This window comes from Narcine bancroftii, chromosome 11 (assembly GCF_036971445.1).
Source record: "Narcine bancroftii isolate sNarBan1 chromosome 11, sNarBan1.hap1, whole genome shotgun sequence".
Lineage (NCBI taxonomy): Eukaryota > Metazoa > Chordata > Chondrichthyes > Torpediniformes > Narcinidae > Narcine > Narcine bancroftii.
The window spans coordinates 41,118,096-41,141,912 of record NC_091479.1 but is presented as its reverse complement, the minus strand read 5'-3'; the positions used below and the strand labels follow the sequence as shown (position 1 = coordinate 41,141,912).

Sequence of the window (23,817 nt, the reverse complement as noted above, 5' to 3'; positions counted from 1 at the left end):
TTATCTCCCTCAACATACCATACATCACTGTTAAATCTGATCCCCCTGTGAACCTGGTGTCACAATATCTGACACAGTTCATAGTATATCACTGTTAAACCTTCTCACGAATGTGAATCCTACTATAAAATAATGCTTCCCTTCTAAGTCTCGCTGTATTCGAATCCCCACCTATTTTAAAAATTCCAAAAAAAAGAGAAAAATCAATCCCAAAACAAGCTACTCAAAAGTAGTAGCCCCCTAAAAATCTGGGTGTGGTGAAGTCCACAAGTGACTAAAGGACTCAGTGTCACCCACCCCCAGTCAGACTTTCACAAAGTACTGAAACAAAAACATTCAACCCAATGATTCCAGTCCCAATTATTGTTCCGGATCTTCAATATCGAGAAGACTTTGCATCAATTCAACTTTTTTCTCATTCTTTCTATATTTTCCAATCCCATTCCCATTGACCCTTCTCTTCGGTGACAATGGTGACGATCGCCCATTTCCTTGTACATCTGGCAATGAATTAGCAAATATTAAAGCATCATGGTCATTTTCAAAAAACTGAGATTAAAAATTCCCATAAAAATCTTTCAATACTGCCGCATAACGAAAAGCAAATTTATATCCCTTTTGCCACAATACTTCTTAGGCTGAATTAAATTCTCGGTCTCTTCTGATAATTTCTTGACTCAGATCTGCATTTTAAAAAACCCTATTATTTTGAACCATCAGTGGAGCCCGATTTTGCCATGTTTTCTGCACCACCAATCGGAGGATCATCTCTCTGTCTTGATATTTAAAACAGCGAATCAAACCTGCTCGTGGTAATTGGCCTGGAAACGGTTTCTTCCTTAATGCTCTGTTCGCTCGATCTAATTCCAGTCCATCTGGAATGAATTACCTGCCCAACACTTCTGGGAATCATTTCTTCAAAACCTTCACCGGATCCGAACCTTGCATATCTTCCGGAAGACCTACTATCTTAACATTATTTCTATGACTTTAGTTTTCTAATGAGTCAAACTTCTTCAATAATTCCTTCTTCTGAATCCCCCAATCTACAAAAGGATCATCCACTATTTCCATTTTTTCTCTATTACGCTCCACTTGACTCTTGCATTAAAGAAAGCCTCGTCAATCTTTTTAAAATGATCTTGCACAGTATCCACTGATCGTGTCCATCTCGTAACATCACTCTTAACGACATTAATATCTTCCTTCATAAAAGTTATTTCTTCACACACAGTGTTCATTTGAGTTTTCATTTCCAGAAATCCTTGAGTCATCTGATGAGTCATCTGCATTGATTTATTTGCCATATCTTCCATGAGCTGAGCAATCCCTTCCAGAATTGGAAACACAGAATCCAGTCCAGGATCCATCACCTCCCTTTGAGGCCGACCGACTTTTGCCTCAGTCCCCAGTTCTTCAAACTCTAATGAAGTTGAGCTCCCTTCTTCCTCCAAAGCCGTAGGTCCTCTTCCAGTGCGGCTGTGGGTCTGGACACCCGACAACAGCATGCCTACCTCGTCAACTGGCCATCGTTCGGGTTCCCCCATAGCCCACACCTTCTCCAAAGGTTCGTGGACCTTCGACGCATGGCGCATGCCTGGGGCCACCCACCGCGCAGGTGCATCTTCCGACGCTACACTGCGCACCCCCGGACCACCAGGCAAAGCTGCAGGCACGCAGGCCTGTCCTCACTCAGCTGGCCCGCCCTCGTGCCCGAGTTAACGAGTGTATGAGTTGAAACCGGCCAAAGTCATCGCTGAGCCTGCACCATCTTGCGATTTCACAAGATGGCGGTGCTGTAATACTAAGCCGGGCAGGAGTCTTCTGTGGTTTGGGGACTCCAGTCAATGACTCCATTGCTTCAACTTGAACTTGGCCTCGATTCTTCAACACTTTTGTAAGGTAATTTCGTCTGTAACTGAGTTTTCACTTTTTTTCACATTTGCAGCTATTTCAATCCTCCACTATTCAAAAGTCTATAAACAGTATTTTTAATCACTTTTACAACTTTTTAAATTGAGCATTTAATAGTCTAACTGGGGAAGGGTCGAACCACACGTCTACCCTCTGCGCCATCTTGTCACAGTATCTGACACAGTTTATAGTATATCACTGTTAAACCTTCACATTACTGTGAATGCTGTCTCTCAGTTTCTGCCTCAGTCTACCTTTAATCAACATTAAACATTCTCCCCCTGTTAACTTGGTGTTAAAGTATCAGCCTAAGTTTACGACACATCACCATTAAACCTTCTCCCCAGTGTGAGACCGTTTTAACTGTATCTGCCATAGTTTATCGTAAATAACTATTATACCTTCTCACTACTGTGAACTTGGTGTTACAGAGTCTGCCAAAGTCTACTGTACATCATCAGTAAACCTTCTTCCCAATGTGAGCCTGGTGTTATTGTATCTGCCACAATTTATTGTACATCACCGTTAAGCATTTTCCCCCATGTGAACCTGGTGTCACTGTGTTTGCCAAAGGTTATCGTACAGCTCTGTTAAACAATTTCCCCACTATGAACCCAGTGTCACAGTAACTGCCTCAGTTTCCCATACATCACCAATAAACCTTCTTTTCCCACTCTGAGCCCAGTATCAACGTATCTATGTAGTCTCCCGTACATCACCATTAACCCCCTCCCCATTGTGAACCAGATTTCACAGTATCTGCCACAGTTTATTGTACATCATTTTAAAACCTTCTCACCACTGTAAACCAGGAGTTATATTATCTGCCTTATTCTACCACACATCTCTGTTAACCCTTCTCAATACTGTGAACACGGTGTCACAGTATCTGCCAATGTCGATTGTACATCACCGTTAAACATTCTCCCCATGTTGACCAATTTTTCACTGTTTTTCCCACCATTTATCGTACATCAGAGTTCAACCTTCTCCCCACTGTAAACTTGGAGTCACAGTATATTCCACAGTTTTTTGTACATCACTGATATACCTTCTCCTCATTGTTAATGTGGTGTCACCGTATCTGCGTCAGTCTTCCATACATCACCATAAACTTCTCCCCAATGTGAACCTGGTGTCACTTTATCTGCCACAGTTAATATTTCATCACCTTAAAACCTTCTTCTAACTGTGTACCTGGTATCACGGTATCTACCACAGCTTATTGTGCATTACTGTTACACCTTCTGACTACTGTGAACTTGATGTCACAGTATCTGCCAAAGTCTAACGTATATCACTGTTAAATATTCTCCCCATTGTGAACCTCGTGTCATAATATCTGATACAGCTTATTGTACATTACTGTTAAACCTGCCGGATAAGCTCCAGATAGCGAAAGAGGAGTTCTCGCATCTACAGGAACTGGGGCCTCGCCACTCCACCTGGTCCAGAGCCTCTGGTGGCTGGTGCCCTTACAGAGATTATCGATGGCTTAATGACATGACAGTACCTGACCATTACCCATCCTTCTCATTCAGGATTTTACGGCCAATCTGCATGGCGCGAGCGTATTCTCCAAGGTCGATCTGGTGCGCATGTTTCATCAAATCCCATCGTAGCCTGAGGACATCCCCCTTCAGCTAGTTCAAATTTCTACGCATGCCTTTCGAGCTCAAGAGCATCACCCAGACCTTCCAGCACGTCATGAATACGGTGCGCAGGGATTTGAATTTCATGTTCATTTATCTGGATGACATTCTTGTCACCAGCAGAGACTGGGCACAAATCAAGTCTCACCTGCACACCCTCTTCTCCCGACTGGCCGAATCTGGCCTAACAATCAACCTGGCCAAATGCCAGTTCCGGAAACAGTCCATGCAGTTTCAGGCCCACATCATCATGGCCGAAGGAGCTACACCAACTGCTATGAAGGTCACTGCAATCAGTGATTGTCCTTGCCCGGACAACCTCAAGGGGCTACAAGAGTTCACAGGTATGGTCAACTTCTATAACCGATTCATTCCAGGAGCTGCACACATCATGCAGCCACTCTTCGCCAAGGACAAGATACTCGCCTGGACTCCAGGGCATTCAAAGCCACGAAGGTTGCCCTCGTGAAGGCTACCCTGCTCCTCCACCCACGTACCGACCTTCCTATGGTGCTCTCCATCGATGCCTCTGCCACTGCCATTGGTACTGTCTTGGAGCAGCAGGTTAATGGACAGTGGAAACCACTGGAATTCTTTAGCCAACTTCTTCATCCGCAAGACCGCAAGTATAGTGCTTTCAACCGTGAGTTGCTGGGCATGTACCTTGCTGTGCCTCATTTCCCCTCCCAGAAAGCCTTTCAACATTTATACCGACCACAAACACCTCACTCAGGCTCTCGCTATAGCTAGAGATCCCTGGTCGGCCCACTTATACCGTCACCTGTCCTTTGTATCGGAGTTCACCACCCACATTCAGCACAAGGCAGGGAAAGACAATGTGGTCACTGAAGCGCTCTCCCAACCGGCCATTTGTTCGCTGATACCCAGCCTAGACTACAACCTGCTTGGCCCAGATCAGAAGTCCGACGAGGAGATGCAGGCCTTCAGGACTGCCATCTTGGGCCTGCGGTTCCAGATCCTCCCGAATCCTCTCAGTGATGAGTACCCTGTGTCCAGTGGTTCCCCAGCAGTGGCGCAGGCAAATCTTCACCATATCCATGACCTTTTCCAGCCTTCCATCAGCTCCAAGGTTCATATGGTGGCAGAATACTTCGTTTGGCACGGGCTTCGAAAGGAGATTGTGGACTGGGCCAGAACCTGCACCCATTGCCAGCTTTCCAAGGCACACAGCCACACCAGAATGCCCGTGCAGGATTTTGAACACGTCCGAGAACGTTTCAGCCACATACATGTGGACATTGCCAGCCCCTTACCCGTTTCCTGAAGTAACTGTTACCTTTTCACAGTGGTAGACTGCACCACTCGTTGGCCTGAGGTGATCTTGATGCCAGATGCCTCTACGGACTCCTACTCCCAAGCACCTTTGGTCGGTTGGGTTACCTGGTTCGGCGTCCTGGCCCACCTCACCAGCGAATGTGGCACACAGTTCACCTCTGCACTCTGGGCACAGCTCACCAACAGACTGGGAATTGGGCTGCATCACACAACGGCCTATCACCCACTTGCCAATGGACTGGTCGAACGATTGCATTGCCACCTTAAGTCGGCACTTATGGCCTGCCTCACCGGCCCCAACTCGGTGGATGAGCTGCCTTGTGTACTCCTGGGAATCTGCTCAACACCCAAAGAAGACCTGCAGATGTCATCTGCTGATCTGGTCTACGGTAAACCACTAGCCCTGCCTGGTGAGTTTATCAATGAACCTAACAACCTGCAACAGTCACTGCACAGTTTACTTCTCCGCCTCTGGGCCCAGTTGGACTCCTTCACACCTTCATCACCGCCCAGACATGGCACACACGCCTCTTACATCCTCAGTGAGCTGTATTCCGCAGAGGATGTATTTATCAGATGAGGCCCTTCCACAGCACTCCTTCAAAGACCATATGAAGGGCCGTACAGAGTCATCTAGCATTCCGGATCCACCTTCACACCAGACATCAGTGGTAAGAGGGAACTGTTTACTGTGAACAGATTAAAGACAGCACACCTCGACCCAACGAGCCAGTGGTCACGGCTCAACCCAAGAAGCGAGGCCGCCCGGCAAAAAAGGCCATTGGCGCCGGTTCTGGGGGGGCTGTGTGGCGGCAAGCCATGAAGCAGGCGATCTAGCCCCTCATGTCACGCACATGGCGGGGCAGCCAGCCAAAATGGCACTGTCAGGGGATTCTCCCCGACCTCAGCACCAGACTCAGAAGCCCGCAACCTGCGGCCCACATGACCCCCCAACGAAGTCAGGGCCCCCGGTGTGCTTCTCAGCCAGGTCCAGGATGGGAGCATAAGACCAGCCAGGCAGACCTGAATAAAGGAGTTTTTGCTCACTGAACTCAACCCGTCTGGTTGTGAGGTCATTCAGAAACAGAGTAGCCACCACGACAGTCGTATCTTAGTTTCTTTTCCTTTCTTTTCTTTTTTATATGTTATCAACATATATTTGTAAACACTGTAACATTGTGATTTGATATTAATTGTTATAATATTTGATTTAAAGAAGGCTGGTCCAAAAAAGGCATATAAAACATTTTAATATGGGGACAGGAATAAAAGAAAAACAGAGGGTACTCGTGTGAGGGAGGGAAGGGTAATATTGTTGTGGGGTTGGTTCAGATGGGTCAGCTGAAGGGACTCGACTGATCCATCCATGATTTGTCCAGCATCTTGCTGCCATGTAGTGGTGAACCAGGGTGTTGCCTGATGGGGACACGGTGCGCTGAGCTCTGCACAGATAGATTGTGCTTTTCTCAAAAACACACTTCCTCAGGTAAAGCAGAGGAAGTGGAAAGGCCCTAGTGTGTAGGGGTAGGGAGGGTGGTGATGTGGGAAGAGTTGGGACCCTCCAAAATCATTATGATCAGGCCTCGGAGACAGCATCTCTATCACTCGTATTTCTCTTCCCAGAAGGAGTGATCTCAGAGACAAGACACGAGTACTGAAGAACCTCGCATCCCAGCTGAACAGAGGATGGACAACATCATGATGGCCTGAATCTCTCCCCTTCTTCTCCCTCTGGCCCTGCCAACCCAATTCCCTGCATCTTCCATGCCCCCTTTCCCACACCTCCTCCATCCCAACCCCCTTACCTCACACCTATGCCCTAACCCCAACCCTCCTCCCTTCACCTCCACTTGCCCCTCCCCCTTTCCCCTTCCTACCCTAACCTAGGGGAAGGAGTGGTAGGGGAAGGGGGATAGGAGAAAGGGGGTAATGGAAGCGGGGTGAGTAAGGGGTAGGCTTGGGGGTGTGGGTATGGGATAGGGGTAAGGGGTATGGTTTCGGGAAGGGGATATGTGTAGGGGATAGGGGTAGGGTTTAGGCTTGGGTTGGGTGAGAGTAAGGGTTAGGGCGGGGATAGAGATAACATCAAGGTTAGGGTTAGGAGACATGGGCTAGAATTAGGTCTAGGTTAGGGTTAGGTTTAGAGTTTGGGGAAGTGGGTTTGTATTAGGTTTAGTGGAAGGGGGTAGGAGTAGGAGATAGAGGTGGGGTGAGTGTTTGGGTTAGAGGAAGATGGGTAGTATTTGGGTTGGTGTTAGGGGACGGCGTAGGGGTAGAGATAGAGTTAGGGGATGGGATAGGGGTAGAGTTAGGGGACGTGGAGTATTGATGGGGGTATTGGTAGTGTTAAGGTTAGGGTTTGTTAGGGGTTAGAGTTAGGAGTAGGGGAATGGGAAGGGGGATGGGAACCGGGAGGCGAGCAGAGGAAGGAAATGGGGAGGGTAATGGGCAGGCGAATGGGGAGGGGAATGTAATGGAAGATTTAAACCGTGTTTTTTTTTTACTTTTGCAATCTTTGCTTCTGCAAGGCTGAGAAACTGCTTGTTTTTTTAAGAATCTGCAGACTTAAGCTAAATTCCACTGAGGGGCCAGAGATGCAGTTATCTGACAAAAGGACATCTGTGTACCAAGAACATTTAATCTTCCTGCTTGTTTTGGTCACAGACTGTCAGAGGCCTAGCCTTGATGCAAAATAACCATTGTATTCAAAGTGATAAGCTGAAAATTATGTTAGAAGCCTAACATGCTAGCTTGCTTGCTTATCTTTCTTACTGTGCTGGGAATAGATGCTTGGGTAAGCAGTTTTTGGGTAATATAAGCCATGGTCCCGCTGCTGAAGTTTGAGACTCTCCGAGAGGTGGCAACATCTTTCAGCAAGAAGAACTTCTAGAGTCCAGCTAATGTCCCAGTCAGGGAGGTGGAGAAACTGCAACCGGCGCCCCGACAACCTATTACAAGTGTGCAGTCATTGCCTTGCTTTGGCACTTGGGGCCAGTGCAGGCGTTGATAAGTATAATTGGGAAGGGCTTGCATATTGTAGTTTGAAATCAGCTTTTGAATTTGTAATAAAAATTAGTTTAAACTGAACTGCTCTCGGTGTGGGTGTCTATTTTCTTTTGGTAGTTCGAACACTGTGACCAATCTAAAATGAACAAAGAGAGGTACAAGTTTACCCAGGACAGGGAACGGGGTGGAGGAAAGGGGAGGTGAATGGAGGAAGGTATCTCTACCCCCTCCCTTCCCCACCCCTTCCCCTACATTATCCCTGCTTCTCCTCTCCTCCTTCTAGCAGAAGTCGGGCCTCATTCCGGCCAGAACCTCCCTGTGGTTTCAGAGCCTCCGTTTCAGAAAGTGCCTTCGATGCTTGCTGCTGGACAGACATCTTGTCTCTTGATTCATTCTGTACCGTTATTATTAAATTAAAAAATGGTTGGGTTTTTTTAAGCTTGAACTCAAAAGGCTGGTCCAGATAGACAACACAGAAACTGGCCCTTTGGCCCCTCTCTCCTGCTGGCTGAGCTGTTGTAATCAGTCCATATTCCTCTCCCCCTTTTCATTCTTTGCTCCCAGCCAGCTCATGTTGCCTTGTCAATCTCATGGCCTGTGGGAAGAAGCTGTCTGGCTTTTATACCTCCATATCTCCTTCCTGATGGCAGGGGGACAAAGATGCTCTGTGCTGGATATCTATGAGTCTATTTACAAATCCCATCCCTGCAAACAATCAGGGGTCCCTTACCTTGAGGTTCCACCCATGTTGCCTCTCCCTCAGCACTCTCTCGTCAGAACACTACTGCACCCTCCCCTCCTCTCCCAAGTCTCAGTATCCCACTGACAATTCCAGTCAGCTGCCATGTCTATACCCTGCCCCACCTAAACCGATGGATTGATCAGCACCTTCTCCCCTCAAGAGTTCGAGGAATCCACTCTCTCGCAATGTCCTGCTAATGAATGTCCTGCATCCTCCTTCCCCCTTGGTTTCCTCCTGTTATCAGGCACCTGGATGGACCCCTACCCGTGTTCTCACTGATCTCTCTGCACCTCTGCCCTCCATCCAAAGGTCTTGGTTGTCTTGTGGGGCTGGTGGAGAACAAAGCACCAACTTAAGGAGATGGGGAGCAGTACCGAATCCCCCAGATCCAGGAGACAGGGAGAAACTCAGAGATGCAATCAGGGGTCAATCGGATAAAACCTGATCATCAGTTGAAAGGTGCAAGGAACTCTCAGTACTGCTGCACGTGGGGCAGGTGTGGCCCATCCCCACACCTCCACCCTGGCAATTCCCAAAACAGTTTCCCTATTCATGCGGGGGTCCAAAATGGATAGAGTCTGGAGAAGGACCACGTACGTGGTCAATCACTGGGGGCAAGGGTGTAACCAGCATGGCCATCATTGTGTGTGGCTGTGCGTGAAACCAAAGTGCAAGGGCACCAAATGGCGCTATGTGCTGAGATTCTACCTGGCTCAGGTATTGCAAAAGATTGGTCTGGCTGTGGTGCCTCTCAATGGCCCAGTCAGCAGGACTTTGCCCCATTAACTTCCTGGGAATGGTTTCATAGACAAATACTTTTGACCACAAGGCTGTCAGGCAGTGGTCAGCAGAGCATTGCTGACACAGAGACTCCAGGACTTGATGGGATACTGCGGGGTGGTCCACGGAGCAGAGCATCCAGACACAGACATCCAGAACTGCTGGAAGGCCAGAAACTCAGTGAAAGATGTCCTTCGGTCTGCCTGAAACCCAAATGGGAGTTGCAAACACTAGAAGGCATCTGACAAAAGCAAAGGGAGGAAGGATTAGGGCAATATGAGAGGTACTTGTTTTTACACAGAGTTGTGGGTGCCAGGAATGCCTTGCCAGGAGTGAAGGCCAAAACATTAAGGGCATTTAAGGGGCTCTTAGTCACATTGACCAAGAAATATATTCTCCAACAGCAGAGGGTAGCAGTAACCACAAGATATCAAGCTGGTGGCAATGAAGCTAAACAGAGACCACCTAAGGCAACTGTGCGCCCGGCTGCAGGAATTTGGACTTACTATAAACCTTACTTAGTGCCAGTTCAGTCTGGAAATGTTTGATTTCCTGGGGCATCAAATCAACCGGCACGGAACTAAGCCCCTGCTTGAAAAGGTAGAGGCTGTTCAGTGCTTACCCAAACACACCATAAATTCACCAGTACAATTAATTTTTATAACCAATTCATACCAGTAGTGGCCCACATCATGCGGAGAAAGGTAAAGACATTACCTGGGACAATGAGGATTTGGAGGTGTTCCAGAGGGCCAAAGATGCACTGGCCAACACAATCCTTCTGGTAGACACCAGGCCAGAGACACCCACCACTCTCACAGTAGGTGCTTCCAGCACAGCAGTAGGGGGCGCAATGGAGCAATTCATTGAAGGGCAATGGCAGCCCCTGGCCTTCTTGAGCAGACACCTCTGGCCACACGGACTCAACTACAGCACCTTTGGCTGAGAGCAATTGGTGCTGTATCTGGCAGTCTGAGGCAGGTAAACTGACCCCAGCTTCACAGTGGGGAGAATGTTTCACAGAGATGTACGAAAAACTGTCACAAACACTGTGACACTGGGTTAACAGCAGTGAGAAGGTTTAACACTAATGTACGATAAACTGTGTCAGATAAAGTGACAGCAAGTTCACAGTCGGGAGACGATTTAATGATAATGAGATAGATACTGTGACAATGGGTTCACAGCAGTGAAAAGGTTTAACTGTGATGTACGATAAACTATGGCAGAAGCAGTGACAAATGGTTCACATTGGGGAGAACGTTTAACTTAATGTATGGTAGATATGGCAGATATTGTGACAATGAGTTCACAGTTGTGAGAAGGTTTAACGGCGATGTACGGTGGACTGTGATGGATACTGTGAAACCGGGTACACATTAGTGAGACAGTTTAATAGTGAGGTTCAATGAACTATGGTAGGTACTGTGACACCGGGTTCACAGGGGGGAGAAGATTTAACTTAATGTACGATAAACTGTGTCAGATACTGTGACACCAGGTTCACATTGGTGAGAATGTTTAACAGTAATATACGATAAACTGTGTCAAATACTGTGACACCAGGTTCACAGTGGGGAGAATGTTTAACGGTGATGAACAGTTGACTTAGGTAGGTACTGTAACACCAGTGTCACAGTGTCACAGTATCTGCCTCAGTCTACCGTACATCACTATTAAACGTTATTCCCCACTGTGCACCAGATGTCACAGTATCTATCTCAATTTACCGTACATCATCGTTAAATCATCTTTACTATCTTCTTCAGCATGATGCTGAAAGAAGCCATGAAAGACTTCAACAATGAAGACGCTGTTTACATCCGGTACCGCACGGATGGCAGTCTCTTCAATCTGAGGCGCCTGAAAGCTCACACCAAGACACAAAAGCAACTTGTCCGTGAACTACTCTTTGCAGATAATGCTGCTTTAGTTGCCCATTCAGAGCCAGCTCTTCAGCGCTTGACGTCCTGTTTTGCGGAAACTGGCAAAATGTTTGGCCTGGAAGTCAGCCTGAAGAAAACTGAGGTCCTCCATCAGCCAGATCCCCACCATGGCTATCAGCCCCCCACCCCCCCCACATCTCCATCGGGCACACAGAACTCAAAACGTTCAACCAGTTTACCTACCTCGGCTGCACCATTTCATCTGATGCAAGGATCGACAACGAGATAGACAACAGACTTGCCAAGGCAAATAGCACCTTTGGAAGACCACACAAAAGAGTCTGGAAAAACAACCATCTGAAGAAGCACACAAAGATCAGTGTGTACAGAGCCGTTGTCATACACATGCTCCTGTTCGGCTCCAATTCATGGGTACTACACCGGCATCACCCACAGCTCCTAGAACGCTTCCATCAGTGCTGTCTCCGCTCCATCCTCAACATTCATTGGAGTGACTTCATCACCAATATCGAATTACTCGAGCTGGCAGAGTCTGCAAGCATCGAATCCACGCTGCTGAAGACCCAACTGCACTGGGTGGGTCACGTCTCCAGAATGGAGGACCATCGCCTTCCCAAGATCGTGTTATATGGCGAGCTCTCCACTGGCCACCGTGACAGAGGTGCACCAAAGAAAAGGTACAAGGACTGCCTAAAGAAATCTCTTGGTGCCTGCGACATTGACCACCGCCAGTGGGCTGATATCGCCTCAAACCGTGCATCTTGGTGCCTCACAGTTCGGCGGGCAGCAACCTCCTTTGAAGAAGACCGCAGAGTCCACCTCACTGACAAAAAACAAAGGAGGAAAAACCCAACACCCAACCCCAACCAACCAATTTTCCCTTGCAACCGCTGCAACCATGCCTGCCTGTCCCGCATCGGACTTGTCAATCACCAACGAGCTTGCAGCTGACGTGGACATTTACCCCTCCATAAATCTTCATCTGCGAAGCCAAGCCAAAGAAAGAAAGTAACACCAGGTTCACAGGGAAGAGAAAGTTTAATGTTTTTTTTAATTTTTTTTTAAATTTTTTATTTTTCACACCATAAATCACATTAGCCATGATACACACTTTTTCCTTTTCACACATACACAGTGACATTTTCTCCCCCCCCCTCCCTCCTCCCAACCCATCCCCCCACCCCCCCCTCCCATCCATTTAAGGTATACAATCTAGGTTACATTAAACCAGTCAGACAATGTCATTCAACAAAAATACACCAGAAATTCTACTGAGTCCATTCTTTTCTTTCCTTCTCCTTCCATCAACTTAGGTAATGATTGTCCCCGGTAGGTTTTCGCTATTGTATTTAATGTAATGCTCCCATATTTGTTTGAATATTTCAATATTATTTCTTAAACTATATGTAATTTTTTCTAATGGAATACACTTATTCATTTCTATATACCATTGTTGTATTTTCAGATTATCTTCCAATTTCCAGGTTGACATAATACATTTTTTTGCTACGGCTAGAGCTATCTTAACAAATCTTTTTTGTGCATCCTCCAAATCAATTCCAAATTCTTTGTTCTTTATGTTACTTAGGAGAAAGATCTCTGGATTCTTTGGTATATTGTTTTCTGTTATTTTATTTAATATCTGATTGAGATCTTCCCAAACTTTTTCTACTTTCTCACATGTCCAGCTTGCATGAATTGTTGTTCCCATTTCTTTTTTACATCGAAAACATCTATCAGATACTGTTGGGTCCCATTTATTTAACTTTTGAGGTATAATGTATAGTCTGTGTAACCAGTTATATTGTATCAAACGTAGCCTCGTATTTATTGTATTTCTCATCGTTCCAGAACATAATTTCTCCCATGTTTCCTTTTTTATCATTATATTTAAATCTTGTTCCCATTTTTGTTTAGTTTTACCATTTGTTTCCTCATTTTCCTTTTCTTGCAGTTTAATATACATATTTGTTATAAATCTTTTGATTAACATTGTATCTGTAATCACATATTCAAGGTTACTTCCCTCTGGCAAACTCAAACTGCTTCCTAATTTATCCTTCAAGTAGGATCTCAATTGGTAATATGCCAGCGCTGTATCTCCAGTTATATTGTACTTATCTCTCATTTGTTCAAAGGATAAGAATCTACTTCCTGAAAAACAATTTTCTATTCTTTTAATCCCTTTTTTTTCCCATTCTCTAAAGGAAAGGTTATCTATTGTAAAAGGGAGTAACTTATTTTGCATCAATTAGTTTTGGTAATTGATACACTTGACTGAGGCAGAAACTGTGAGACAGGATTCACAGTCATGAGAAGGTTTAACAGTGATGTTCTATAAACTGTGTCAGATACTGTGAAAACCACTTTCACATTGGGAGAAGGTTTAACGGTGGTATACGGTAAACTGTTGGAGATAAAGTAAAACCGAGTTCACAGTCGGGAGAAGGTTTAACTGTGATGTACGATAAACTGTGGCAGAAACAGAAACAAATGGTTCACATTGGGGAGAATGTTTAACGTGATGTACACTCGACTGAGGCAGAAACTGTGAGACAAGATTCACAGTCGTCAGAAGGTTTAACAGTAATGTACAATAAACTGTGTCAGATGCTGTGACACCAGGTTCATAGTGGGGAGAATGTTTAACAGTAATGTACGATAAACTGTGTCAGATACTGTGACTCCAGGTTCACAGTGGGGAGAATGTTTAACATGATGTACAATAAACTGTAGCAGATACTGTGACACCAGGTTCACAATGGGAATAAGGTTTAACGGTGATGTAAAATAAACTGTGGCAGATACTGTGACACCAGGTTCACAATGGGAATAAGGTTTAACGGTGATGTAAAATAAAATGTGGCAGATACTGTGACACCAGGTTCACAATGGGAATAAGGTTTAACGGTGATGTAAAATAAAATGTGGCAGGCAAAGTGACACCAGATTCACAGTGGAGAGTGTTTTAATGCTGATGTATGGACGACTGAAATCGTTACTGTGACATTGGCTTCACAGCAGTGAGAAGGTTTAACAGTAATGTACGATAAACTGTGTCAGATACTGTGACACCAGGTTCACAGTGGGGAGAATGTTTAACGTGATGTACAATAAACTGTGGCAGATACTTTGACACCAGGTTCACAGTGGGGAGAATGTTTAACGAGATGTACATTAAACTGTGTCAGATGCTGTGACACCAGGTTCATAGTGGGGAGAATGTTTAACAGTAATGTACGATAAACTGTGTCAGATACTGTGACTCCAGGTTCACAGTAGGGAGAATTTTTAACATGATGTACAATAAACTGTAGCAGATACTGTGACACCAGGTTCACATTGTGGAGAATGTTCAACAGTAATGTTCGATAAACTGTGTGAGATGGAGGAGTCACGTGATGGTGTAGTGGCCAGTCGGGGAACTTCAGCCCTCTCCGGAAAAGTTTTAAAAAAACCAGAAAACCCAAAGGCACAAACACGAAAATTAAAATAAAGTGAAAGTAAAGGTGTGAAGAAAATGGCAGCGAAGAGAGAAAAGTCAAAAGCAACGGGAAGAAGAGAAGAAGAAAAGACATTGTAAGAAGAAGGTGAAGGCCTTACCTGTCCAAGGAAGCCCGCTGTGGAGAGAGAAGCCCACTCTCTCAGGTCAGTCGAAGTCCCAAGCTCGGGAGTACAAAAATGGCTCGCGGAGCCAAGCAAAAGTGCGCAAGTCAAAAAAAACACTGACGGGAGGGGGGACCAGCTGAGGAGTCAATCTCCACAGCTGAGAATGACAGCTGCAACACAGCAACAGGAAGAGAACACAGAAAACAATGAGAACAAGAAAGAAGAGAGTAAAAAGAAAACAAGGGAACAACAGATGACCAACCCAGAGGAAGAAGAAGAAGAACATCGAGAAATGGAAGAAGAAGGGAAAGGCAAGACAATGGATATATATTTTTTTAAAGAATATATGGAATCAGTAAAAGAATGGCAATTACAAGAATTTAGTGAAATAAAAAGAAGAATTAAAAGTACAGAAGAAAAAATGAATAGATTAGAGATGGTCATGTCAGTTATAGGAAAAAGAGTGGACAAGGTGGAAGAATGAGAAACAGCCATAGAAATGGAAGTAGAGGACTTAAAAAAGAAATTAGAAGAATCTAATAAAAAAGTTAAAGAGACACAAGAGCTGTTAGCTCAGAAGATAGATATAATGGAAAATTATAATAGAAGAAATAATATAAAGATAGTGGGCCTTAAGGAAGATGAAGAAGGCAAGAATATGAGAGAATTTATAAAAGATTGGATCCCCAGGGTCCTAGGAAGACCAGAATTACAGGAAGAAATGGAAATAGAAAGGGCACATAGAACATTAGCCCCTAAACCACAGCCACAACAAAAACCAAGATCCATTTTATTAAAATTCCTAAGATATACAAGAGAAAATATATTGGAGAAACCAATGAAGAAAATAAGAGAAGACAAAAAGCCATTGGAATACAAATGTCAATTTTTCTTTCTATCCAGACATAAGTTTTGAACTCCTGAAGAAGAGAAAGGAGTTTAATACAGCAAAAGCGATCCTATGGAAAAAAGGATATAAATTTATGCTAAAGTACCCAGCGGTACTTAAAATAGTTATTCCAGGGCAGCAAAACAGAGTATTCTCGGATCTGGAGGAAGCACAAAAATTTGCAGAACAACTACAAAATAGACAGAGAGATGAAGACATGTAACGAGAGCAAAAATGACCACAAACTATATGTATGCGTGTATGTGGGTAATATATATATATATATATATATATATATATGTATATATAAATATATGTGTGTGTGAGTGTGTGTGTACATGAGTGTATGTGTATTTAAAAGAAAATATATAGAGTATAGATAAGAATTAATAAGGGAAAGAAAGGGAAGAGAGGAAGTAAAGAGGGAATTAAAAGAGTGACCTTTGCTGTAAATGAAAATTGAAGTCTTTTCTGGGGGGGGCTGGGTGGGGAGGAGATGCGGTCACTGCGAAATCAGTTGACGCTTGCGATTGAATTCGCAAATCCAAATGGAGAGGGGAGATGTGGTTGCCCGACAAGGGATAAAGGGCAACTCAAGAAGGGGAGGGGATAGTGGGGTTGAAGAAATTTTAGATAGGAGAATAAGGGAAATGTTTGATGTTTTAGAAATGTTGTCTTATAAAGTGTTCAAAAAAAGAAAGCAGAAATGGATAAGAAGGAAAGGTGATGATGAGGAAACGGAAAGGGAAGATAAACAAAGTATGAAATGGCTATGTTGAACTATATGACTTTAAATATTAACGGAAAACATAACCAAATCAAAAGGAAGAAACTACTAAATTTACTGAAAAAAGAAAAAAATTGATATAGCATTCGTGCAAGAAACACACTTAACTGAAATGGAGCACAAGAAATTAAAGAGAGATTGGGTAGGACATGTAACAGCAATGTCATATAATTCAAAAGCTAGAGGAGTAGCTATATTAATCAGTAAAAATGTACCAATTAAAATAGAAGAGGAAAAAATAGATCCAGCAGGGAGATATGTAATGATAAAATGTCGGATATATTCGGAGTTTTGGAATTTACTCAATGTATATTCACCTAACGAAGAAGATCAAAAATTTATGCAAGATATTTTTTTGAAGATAGCAGACACGCAAGGGAACATACTAATAGAAGGGGATTTCAACCTTAATTTGGATTCAAACATGGATAAAACTGGGGAAAAAATTAACAGAAAGAACAAAGTAACCAAATTTATAATTAAATCGATGCAAGAAATGCAACTTTTGGATATATGGAGGAAACAACACCCAAAGGAAAAGGAATATTCATATTATTCGGGTAGACATAAAACATACTCAAGAATAGACCTATTCCTGTTATCAGTTCACATGCAAGACAGAGTTAGAAAAACAGAATATAAGGCTAGAATATTATCGGACCACTACCCCTGATATTGACCATAGAGTTAGATGACATCCCTGCAAGAATGTATAGATGGAGATTAAACTCCATGCTACTTAAAAGGCAGGATTTTATAGAATTCATTGAAAGACAAATTAAAATGTACTTTGGAATAAATACGGAATCAGTGAAAGAAAAGTTTATACTATGGGACACAAAGAAATCGTTCATCAGAGGGCAAATAATAAGTTATGTAACCAAGATGAAGAAGGACTACAATCAGGAAACAGAGCAGTTGGAAAGGGAAATAGTAAATATAGAAAAAGAATTAGCAATGAAGGAAGACACAACTAAAAGAAAAGAATTGGCAGATAAAAAAAATAAAATATGAAACACTACAAACATATAAGGTGGAGAAGAACATAATGAAGACCAAACAGAAATATTATGAACTAGGGGGAAAAACGCACAAAATTCTAGCATGGCAGCTTAAGACAGAACAAGCTAAGAGAATAGTATTGGCATCAAGGAAAAAAGACAAACAAATCACATATAATCCAACAGAGATTAATGAAAACTTCAAAGAATTCTACGAACAATTATACCAAACTGAAAACGAAGGGAAAGAAGACAAAATAGATGAATTTTTAACTAAAATTGAACTACCGAAATTACAAATAGAGGAACAAAGTAAATTAACAGAACCATTTGAAATAGTAGAAATACAAGAGATAATAAAAAAACTACCAAATAATAAAACACCAGGAGAGGATGGATTCCCAATAGAATTCTAAAAAACATTTAAAGATTTATTAATTCCTCCCCTCCTGGAAGTAATCAACCAAATTTATAAAAAACAAAGCTTACCAGATTCATGCAAAACTGCTATAATTACAGTAATACCAAAGACAGGGAAAGATCCACTCGCACCAGCGTCATATAGACCAATATCTTTACTTAATACAGATTATAAGATAATAGCTAAACTATTAGCAAACATATTAGCCGACTATGTACCAAAAATAGCAATTCTAGACCAAACTGGATCTATTAAAAAAAGACGAACAACAGACAATATTTGTAAATTTATTAACTTAATTCATGCAGTCGAAAGAAATAAAACTCCAACAGTAGCGGTTGCTTTAGACGCAGAGAAGGCCTTTGACAGAGTAGAATAAAATTATTTATTCAAAATATTACAAAAATTCAGTTTACCAGAGAAATATATTAATTGGATTAAAGCATTATATAAAGGACCATTGGCGAAAGTGACAGTAAATGGATACATATCAAAGCAATTTTACTTAAGCAGATCAACAAGGCAGGGATGCCCACTATCACCCTTATTGTTCGCGTTAGCTATAGAACCACTAGCAGAATTGATAAGAACAGAAAATAAAATAAAAGGGATTAAAATAAAAGACAAGGAATATAAAATCAGTTTATTTGCAGATGACGTTATAGTATACATAACAGAACCAGAAATATCAATAAAAGAATTACAGAAGAAATTGAAAGAATATGGAGAAGTGTCGGGATACAAGATTAACGCAAATAAAAGTGAAGCAATGCCAATGAATAATGTGGATTTCTCAAAATTTAAGAAAGAATCACCATTCAGATGGCAAAAGCAAGCAATACGATACCTAGGTATACAAATAAATAAAAACCTCGGCCATCTATATAAACTGAATTATTATCCACTAATGAAAAAATTACAGGACAACTCAGAGCATTGGAAAGACTTGCCACTAACACTAATTGGAAGGATAAACTGTATTAAAATGAACATTTTCCCAAGGGTACAATACCTATTTCAGGCATTGCCAATACACTTGATGGAGAAATTCTTCAAGGAGTTAAAGAAAATAATAAGGAAATTTTTATGGAAAGGGGGGAAACCGAGGATAGCACTAGATAAATTAACAGAATGGTATAAACAAGGAGGCTTACAACTGCCAAACTTTAAAAATTATTATAGAGCCACACAATTAAGATACCTATCAGATTTTTATCAAACAAGGTAAAAGCCAGATTGGACTAGATTAGAACTAGATAAAATAGGGGAGAAGATACCCGAACATATATTATATAAATGGGAATAAAAATTGGTACAACTTAGGAATTCTCCAGTATTACATCATCTACTCAATATTTGGAAGAAGATTCATGTAGAAAGGAATAAAACAAATTACCAACTACCAAAACTAATACTGACGCAAAATCAGCTAATCCCTTTTACAATAGATAACCTTTCCTTTAGAGAATGGGAGAAAAAAGGGATCAAAAGAATAGAAAATTGCTTTTCAGGAAATAAATTATTATCCTTTGAACAAATGAAGGATAAATATAATATAACTCACGATACAGTGTTGGCATACTACCAACTGAAATCCTACTTGAAGGACAAATTGGGAAGCAGTCTGAAGTTACCAGAGGGAAGTAATTTTGAATATGTGATTACAGACACAATGATAATCAAAAAAATTATAACAAACATGTATATTAAATTACAAGAAAAGGAGAATGAGGAAACAAATGGTAAAACTAAACAAAAATGGGAACAAGATCTAAACATAAAGATAAAGAAGGAAACATGGGAGAAGTTATGCTTAGGAATTATGAGAAATACAATAAATACGAGGTTACGTATGATACAATATAACTGGATACACAGGCTATACATTACACCTCAAAAGTTAAATAAAGGGGACCCAACAGTATCTGACAGATATTTTCGCTGTAAAAAGGAAATGGGAAAAACAATTCATGCAATCTGGACATGTGAAAAAGTGAAAACATTTTGGGAAGATCTAAACCAGATATTAAATAAAATCACAAAAAGCAATATACCAAAAAACCCAGAGATCTTCCTCCTAAGTAACATAAAAAAACAAAGAATTTGGACTTGATTTGGATGGTGCACAAAAAAGATTTGTTAGGATAGCCCTAGCTGTAGCAAAAAAATGTATTATGTCAGCCTGGAAATTAGAAGATAACTTGAGAATACAACAATGGTATATAGAAATTAATAAATGTATTCCATTAGAAAAAAATAACATATAATTTAAGAAATAATATTACAATATTTGAACAAATATGGGAGCTATACATGAAACATAATAGAGAAAACATACAGGAGACAGAAGGAGAAGAGAATGAGAAGAATTGACTGAGTGGAATTTCTTGTTTATTTTTATTGAGTGACAACATTGTTTGACGGGTTTAATGTATCTTAGATTCTGAACTTTAAATGAATGGGAGGGGAGGTAGGGAGGGTGGGATGGAAAGAGGGAGGAGGGGAGAAAACGACACTGTATATATTTGAAAAGGAAAATGTATGTATCTTGATCAATGTGGTTTATAGTGTGAAAAATAAAAAATTCAAAAAAAAAACTCTGTCAGATACTGTGACACCAGGTTCACAGTGGGGAGAATGTTTAACATGATGTACAATAAACTGTAGCAGATACTGTGATACCAGGTTCACATTGGGGAGAATGCTTAACAGTAATGTGCAATAAACTGTAGCAGATACTGTGACACCAGGTTCACAATTTGAATAAGGTTTAACGGTGATGTAAAATAAAAAGTGGCAGGCAAAGTGACACCAGATTCAGAGTGGAGAGAGGTTTAATGCTGATGTATGGACGACTGAGATCGTTACTGTGACATTGGCTTCACAGCAGTGAAAAGGTTTAACAGTAATGTACGATAAACTGTGTCAGATATTGTGACACCAGGTTCACAGTTGGGAGAATGTTTAGCGAGATGTACGATAAACTATAGCAGATACTGTGACACCAGGTTCACATTGAGGAGAATGTTTAACAGTAATGTACAATAAACTGTGTCAGATACTGTGACACCAGGCTCATTGTATTGTTCATTTATCTTAATTACAACATCTAATTTATATGCTCCATTTTTTTGTGGTAACTTCCAAACATTCCATAAACTTCAATTCTAATCAGAGTTTTTTCATTTAAATAGGTCACCACTAAAAGCCCAAATCATTTGATCTCTTAAGTACACAGCACAAAATTAAATTCTTTACCTGGGTTTGGGTTCAATGTCACTTCAGTCTGCTTCATTATTTTTTCAGTCCCTCGTTTTGTGCTTTCTGCTTTGCCCAGCCGATTCGCCAAATGGGCATCCAACTCTGTCTTCTCAGCTTGACCCAACGTCTCCTCTGTAAACTTAAGGAAATTTTCACATCTGCATTTTCAAAAACAAAAATGACGCTGTGACTTGCAATTTCACATCATAATCCCACTTGCTAAACTTGCAAGCAACTGCAACACATTCTACAGCTGGAAAATTGCAAGAGAACTGCTTGGTTCAAGCAAAGATTCCACTCAGTCACCCCATTAAAGGCCTCCAAGTTAACAACAGATAGCAACCTGCAAGTTAAATACAAAGATCTGTATCAGGAATATTATCGGGGTTTTTAAAAAAAAAATCATTTCAAGTATTGAAAGAAAACACCTCAGGGAACACCAGGCTCTTGTTGAACAATTCTTGTTGTATTCCTCAAAATGGTTTGAATCTTGATTTCAAGCAGTGTCATTTGGTGAGATTGTTGGTCCAGAACAAACTCTGCCCACACACTCCCTTAACTACCTGCAAAGTCCTGGTTCAGGTCTGCTCCATGCTAAAGCTATCAGAACATTTTTGAAGAGATAATGGAATTCAGATGCAGGTACGTTGAGTCAAAAACACCGTAATACTTCCCTGAACAACACACCTCTCTCCGAAAACCAACAAGAACCTTCCTGAGTGGTAATCATTTACCTTTCGAGCACCAAAGCCTGGTAAACTATATACATGTTCAATTCTGTCCACAGTATAAGAAAGGCCTGCAACAAGTGGACTTGGAGGAATGAGAAGTGAGATTGGACTATGAACCAAAGAACTTTTCTGAACTTAAACACACGTGCACTTAGAATTAGAAGTGGGGTAAGTTAAGTAAATTAAGTTAAAGTAGTAAAACAATGATAAGTTAAAATGTAAATCCGTGTTCACGTTTAAAGATAATTAAAATCAATTTTTGTTTCAGTAACCATTTGTCTTGGTGAATATCTATTGCTGGTTAGTTTTAGGATCCTCTGGTCTCGTAACACAGCACCAAGCTTCCGGTTATGATAATAGTCCAAAAAAGGACCCGGCATCTTTTACAAATTATTAATTGACTCTTCAATAATTTTTTGTAAATATCAACAAAACATAATATCATTTAACTGTTGTGTTTGTGTCGTTGGAGAATTCCCCTTCCATTCAATCAGAATTAGAGTTTTGGGTGCTGTATTTGAGAAAAGATGTGTTGGTGTTGGAGAAGGTCAGAGATGATTTATTGGAATGATATCAGGAATGAAAGGGTGAGTGTATGAGGATCAATTGTCGACTCTTTGACTGTACTAGTTGGAGTACAGAAGGATAAGGGGGACCTCAGAGGCATTTCAAATGCTGGAAGGCCTGGACAATTAAAAACAACATTTGTTAAAGTATCGCTTTGTCTTGGTGATTTCCTATTGCTGCTAGGTTTTGGGGACTTCTGGGCCTGTAACAGTCCCAAGATGAGGTCTTCTACTCCAGGACACCCAAAATGTCTTATTTCTTCAATAAATGCAGTTTCCCCCATACTGTCTTTGATAAAATCTGCACCCGTACCTCCAATTCTCTTTCTGCCCTTACCCCACCTCCTCTCCAGCCAAACAAGGACAGAATCCCTCAGGTTTCTCACTTACCACCCATCAGCTGCCACATCTGACACGTTAACCTTGAACACTTCCAACTTCAGCACCATCCTCTAACCTGCTCCACTCAGATCCTCTTTTCACAGGGGCACATCTTTCTGTGACTCCCTCGACGGCACTTTCCTCTCCACCCACCACCACCTGATGCACTTCCCATTGAAACCGCAGAAATTGCCAAACTTGTCCCTTCCTATCCTCTCACCTCCATCCAAGGCCACAATCAGACCTTCCAGTTGAGGCAGTGTTTCACATGCACCCCATCCAACTTAATCTCCTACATTTGGTTGACTCAGTTGACCTCGATATCAGCAAGACCAAATACAGACTGGAAGGCCATTTTGCTGAACACATGCGCTCTGTGGATCTAAACTTGAGCTTCCTGTGACCTACCATATCAATTCTCGAACCCTTCCAGTAACATGTCTGTTGGCCCCATCCTTCGCCAGGGTGAGGGTAAAAAATCTTAAAGAAAACACATTATATTCCTCCTGGGCAGCCTTAAACTCTATAGCATGAACACGAATGTTTCTAATTTTAAGCAGCGACTCACCTCTGACTGATTTCATTGTTTCCACTGCCCATTTGAATATAATCACTCCTTTAAGGTAGAAGAGTCGACATGGTGTTTTCCCCATATAGCTTGCCATTGAACAACTGGCAAAATTAAGCGGCAGTTATTGCAGAATGAATGGGGTTATTGATTAAAATCTGCCTGTGATTGAAAGTATTCTTGGACTGAATAGACATCTGGGACAAATGGCTATTTAAAGATAATCTGTACATGATTGTACATCCTAAAGTACAATGACTACTTCTATCCACTAAAGATTGTTAAAGAGCAAGAATAGACAATACA

At 41.9% G+C, this 23,817-nt stretch overlaps 1 protein-coding gene across 1 annotated transcript; it reads right to left on the bottom strand.

Moving 5' to 3' along the window:
- Nucleotides 1-258: 258 nt before the first annotated feature.
- On the bottom strand, nucleotides 259-23,684 carry LOC138745294 (endophilin-B2-like). The gene is made up of 3 exons (XM_069902319.1): nucleotides 23,512-23,684; nucleotides 21,263-21,423; nucleotides 259-500 (listed from the first exon to the last, which is right to left on the bottom strand). The coding sequence occupies exons 1-3, from the start codon at nucleotides 23,541-23,543 to the stop codon at nucleotides 361-363; spliced, it is 333 nt and encodes a 110-aa protein (XP_069758420.1). The 5' UTR covers nucleotides 23,544-23,684; the 3' UTR covers nucleotides 259-360.
- Nucleotides 23,685-23,817: the final 133 nt, after the last annotated feature.

Coding starts and splice junctions, on each gene's coding strand:
- LOC138745294 (XM_069902319.1), bottom strand. CDS start 23,543: ATGGGCAGTGGAAACAATGAAATCAGTCAGAG. Junction 21,424..23,511: donor AACAATGAAATCAGTCAGAG/GTGAGTCGCTGC, acceptor TTGAAAATGCAG/ATGTGAAAATTTCCTTAAGT. Junction 501..21,262: donor GACATTGAACCCAAACCCAG/GTAAAGAATTTA, acceptor ATTCATTGCCAG/ATGTACAAGGAAATGGGCGA.